The sequence below is a fragment of the Mastomys coucha genome, unplaced genomic scaffold, assembly GCF_008632895.1.
Source record: "Mastomys coucha isolate ucsf_1 unplaced genomic scaffold, UCSF_Mcou_1 pScaffold22, whole genome shotgun sequence".
Taxonomy (NCBI): Eukaryota; Metazoa; Chordata; class Mammalia; order Rodentia; family Muridae; genus Mastomys; species Mastomys coucha.
The window spans coordinates 166,498,913-166,503,820 of NW_022196905.1; the positions used below are offsets into that span (position 1 = coordinate 166,498,913).

Genomic DNA, 4,908 nt, shown 5'->3' on the forward strand with positions numbered 1-4,908 from the left:
AACATGATCCATGGACACAAAGTTCGCAAAGCTCTTAAACACAAGATGTTCCCAGGCCCAACTAAAGAAGAATATCCTCCAAACTAGAAATAGACCTGCGTTCTTTCTCATAGCCTTTCCCCATTCCTCTGCTTCTTGTCAGCAATCCCTTTTCCAACACTACAGCACTGAGTCAGCAGCATCCCACAATTCCCCGGGGCATGACTGACAGAAACCCACCCAGGAAGCACAAAAAAGACACTCCATAAACTTCCTCTTGAACTCAATTCGAACTTAAACTCTCAAGTTCCCTGGTAGTTGTCAGCCAGTGGACAAGAGGAGGTTAGAGAGAGCCGGGTCTTCACAAGCTCTGAGGCAAGGCCCTGCTGCCTTCTGAGCTCTGCCCCTTCCCCACTGAGGTCAAGAGCCGGGACACGCCACTTTCCCTACCAGAAAGTACAGAAGGTATACATACAGTGATCTTGCTGGCTTGGTTCAAGGCTTCTACCCAGTCCTTGAGATCTTTCTGGTCATTGGCTTGAAGAAAATATCTCTGAGACAGGGCATTGATGACTAGAAAAGTAACAGGGAAGGAGAGAGAAGGTACCGGGTCAGAATCTGGAGATCATGAGAGCCCAGGAAGTTAGGTGTCTGAGGTGACAAGACCCATAAAGGCCACTCAGAAGACCAAAAACCCACCCATGGTGGTAAGTCACACGCATAGTCAGAAGCAGCAGGCCCCAGCAACGCTTTCATCAGCTACCAGAATGACGCTGGCATTAACAGTGGCTTCGATGTGCTATGGGTGACAACAAAGCTACTCATTTACCACCAGTAAGACACTTGAGGCACAGGCCTGCTGGTGTGTTTAGTCGGGACCCTAGGGCTTGCTTCTACCAGTATGATCTTGTCTCATCTGTGCCTGGAAAACGGAACACATGCTTAAGACCTGTAGCCTTGACCTCATTTTCTTTTTCTTTTTTTATTTTTTTTATTTATTTTTTTTAAGGGGGGGGGGGGTTGAGACAGGGTTTCTCTGTGTAGCCCTGGCTGTCCTGGAACTCACTCTGTAGACCAGGCTAGCCTCGAACTCAGAAATCTGCCTGCCTCTGCCTCCCAAGTGCTGGGATTAAAGGCGTGCGCCACCACCGCCTGGCTTTGACCTCATTTTCAACCTGTTCTTCCCTCTGGGTATTTCCTCAATCACAGCTTACCTCTGATTGATTGATTGATTGATTGGTTGGTTGGTTAATGGATTGATTTTCATTATTATCACTAATATATCTTTAAATGAGCTGACCACAAAATTTAAGAGTGACTTCTAAACTTAGCAATGATATCCGGAAGGAACAGGAAAAAGAGAGAACCAACCTCAAGTTGGGAGAAGGGAGTCACTTTGTCCCTCTAACCTAAGTTTGAAGTCAAGAAGCCATTACAGAGGAGGCAAAGGACTCACTGTTTTCATTCATATAATGAATATTTATTGAGGACCCACTATGTGCCGGCAGCCATTTTATATGCTGAGGATGTGCAATGACAAAGCAGGGAGTGGCTCTGCCTCCCTGAAGCTCCTGCTCAGAGCCTCCCTGAATACAGAAACACCTCAGCACTTGCTCAGAATGAGGGCTAGTTAGCAATATAGTCACTGAGTGGCTTCACTGACCAACTGAAGACAGACTCCAGGCATTGATGGAGTGGCTCTGCACCTTTGCCACTAACCCCCATGCCCCAACTTCAACTCATTTGTTAATCTTGAGACCATCAATGTTCCTTCCTTCACTTTAATTCTTCATGCCTTTTCCCCCTTCTCTCAGATCTTATCATGTCCTGAGTACATCACTGCTCAATTCTAAAGCGAAGGCTCCCAGAAGCTTCTACTAGATGCTTTCTCTCTACCTTAAACAGAAATACAGCTCAGCTCATAATCTTGGCACATGAAAGTCTGGGTGCAGCGGAGGCAAAGTTCCAGGCCAGCTTTGGCATGGGGGTGGGAGGAGAAAAGAAGGGGAAGGAGAAAAAGGAAGGTCAGGAGGCAAAGAGCTGACAGGAGCCAGCCTGGCTAAAACACTGCTGGCCCCTGTGTGCCCAGTCACAAGTTATTAAAAATCTTAGCAGGGGTATTACTCAGCACCCAGAACATCACTATTATCTAAGCCACCCATCCATACAGGATATAGTTCCCATGGGATCACAGGGCTGTCTTCCGTGGAAAGGAAGTTATCACAGGTCCCTGGCTCGGTACTTACCGAAGCAGAATGGAGTTTTAGGTTTCTGCTTTGGGGTAGCTATGCTCACCTATATCAAATAAAGACAAAAAGAGACATGAATGTGTTCCGTCAGTGTGGAAAATGATTACCTTGAAAATAGTTCATACGTAAAAAGAGCATATCAAGCATATGTATATTTGGAGACCAATAATCGAGAGTCTTGCCTCTATCCCTTGAGAAACTGGCACAGTCAGTCCTATTCCTTAGAGCAGGGTTTCTCACCCTTCCTCACACAGCGGCCCTTTAATGTATAGTTCCTTCTGTTGTGGTGATAACAAATTTATTCCGTTGCTATTTCATAATTGTAATCTATGCTGTTATGAATTATAATGTAAATATCTGATATGCTGGATGGTTTTAAGTGACCCCTGTGAAAGAGTCATTCGATTCCCAAAGGGGTCACAACCCTCAGGCCGAGAGCCACTGTCTTAGATGCTCACTAACCCTTCCATGGCAGAACTTCTACCATCCACATAACCAGCATGCTGGTGTCTGTCTACCATCCACATAACCAGCATGCTGGTGTCTGTATTAACTTTTGTCTCTGCAAGAATACTCGAAAAGCCACTGGATCCAAACAAGATTTTCTCTGGAGCCACAAGATCTAGCAGAGTCCTGTTTGTTCCAGCAGGCTTCTACTAGGCTCTCAAGAGCTAACCCCCTTCCCAGAACAGTCTCCCAACTGAAGGTGCTTAGGGCATCCAAACTCTAATCAAAGCCAAAGGGGACAAGAGGCACTCCTGTCCAAAGGCCTAGCTATCCATGCCGGCCATGAACAAAGGCAACTCTCCAGCAGCCCGTAGAGCAACTGACAGATGAGCGAGCTCACCTGGGTATATTCAAGAGTGAGGCCCGAGGGGACAGGAACACTGGTGTATTTCACCTAGCTTTTACAATCCCGCCCCTTGTATGGGTTTTGCTGAGTACCTGTATAGAAGCCCACGTCACTCAGATTCATGCTCCGTCACTGACTACAAAGATCTGGTGAATATCCAGCAAATGGATGCTGGTCCAGCCATACTGGAGCACTGCACCCATTTCACTCACTAGGGATGACTGGGGATGCAGCGCCTACTATGCACCACATACAGTCAGCATCCTGCACCTACCACGGAACCCATCCACACACAGTCAGCATCCAGCCCTGGACACTGGCTTCGCAGCCCCCTTCCTGGTTTTCCCAGGTCTTCTTATTCTCCTCTCTGGACTCTGGGACTTGGAACTAGAAGCAAGGATTAAAGTCTTGAGGTGAAAGTGATGTCGCTTTGAGGCTCGCAGTTGCCAAGATCTAACCATGATTGACATGCCGGTCTCTAGGCTCTTGCTCTTGACCCTAAAGTCTTCGTAGGGACCTGCCTTGATTCCTTAGCCAAAATAACGTTGCTCCAAATACTCAACCAGGAACTGAGGTGACACCCTATCCATATCAAAGGGATAAATAGTAGAGGTTTGTTTTGGAATCAGTCTCAGATCATAAGTGAGTGACCTCCATTACATGTTCTGTCAAGAAAGGAATCAGTGGTGGCGCACGCCTTTAATCCCAGCACTTGGGAGGCAGAGGCAGGCGGATTTCTGAGTTCGAGGCCAGCCTGGTCTACAGAGTGAGTTCCAGGACAGCCAGGGCTACACAGAGAAACCCTGTCTTGAAAAAAAACCAAAAAAAAAAAAAAGAAAGGAATCAAAGTCATGTTCCTATGGAGTTAACAGACGCATCAAATATATCGGTACAAACGAGGGTTCTGGCTGCACTGCCCTGCAGGAGGGACTGTTACGTCAGGCAAGGGAGCATATATCTGTAATCCCAGCACTTGGAAGGCTGACACAAAATGATCTTGACTTTTGGGTCATCCTAGGCTACACAGCAAGTTTCAGGCTAGCCTGAGTTACATAGGTGGATACCATCTTAAAACAAATCATATACTCACACAATAAATCACATACCACACAATAAAATAATAATAATTAATAACTTTAAAAAAGCTGCCTAGCTTCAAACATAAAAAAAATGCATGGTATTTTCAATATTAATAATTAAATGTTTATATAACATTACGTCAACCTCAGTGACAAGTATTTAAAACCCAAGATGTCACATGACCCCTGTTTCTGAAGGTGCAAGGATGAAGGACTGCATCTGCTGGTGACCTTCCTACTTGCAGAATCCCAAGACTGCCCAGAATATCACCAAGGGAGGGGGACAGAGGCTATGCAGACGTACGTGTGTGTGTGTGTGTGTGTGTGTGTGTGTGTGTGTGTGTGTGTGTGTGTGCGTGCGCATTCATCCCGCTGTATTGATAAGGAAACCCTGGAACGAGGCGGAGGCCAGGTGGCCTAAGAAACTTCTGAAAAACATGAAGAGGAGCCCAGACAGACAACCAGACAGAGTCACAGGTATGACTGTGACTACACACTTCACAGGTAGAATTTAGGAGGCTGCCAGTCCTGGCCCTGAACCACCTTGTTTTCCTGGGGTACAGTCCAAGCCAGTTGCTGATCTGCAGTTACTCATTTCCTAGTTGTGAACCTCAGCATCTGTGTTCCCAGGCAGCCTCCCAGTCCTCTGTCCATGTTGTGCTGGGCTGGGCTGTGCTGGGCTGGGCTGGGCTGTGCTGTGCTGTGCTGTGCTGTGCTGTGCTGTGTGCTGTGCTGTGCTGTGCTGTGC

At 46.9% G+C, this 4,908-nt stretch overlaps 1 protein-coding gene across 5 annotated transcripts in view; it reads right to left on the reverse strand.

Annotated features, from left to right (window-relative positions):
- Window positions 1–4,908, reverse strand: part of Plekha2 (pleckstrin homology domain containing A2) — a 63,591-nt gene that overhangs the window by 22,121 nt on the left and 36,562 nt on the right. For all 5 annotated transcript variants that reach the window (XM_031339337.1, XM_031339339.1, XM_031339336.1 and 2 more), the window contains 2 exons: window positions 2,226–2,274; window positions 455–552 (listed from right to left, as the gene is read on the reverse strand). In XM_031339337.1, coding sequence (XP_031195197.1) covers window positions 455–552; window positions 2,226–2,274 — 147 coding nt within the window. The remainder of the gene's footprint in view (window positions 1–454; window positions 553–2,225; window positions 2,275–4,908) is intronic.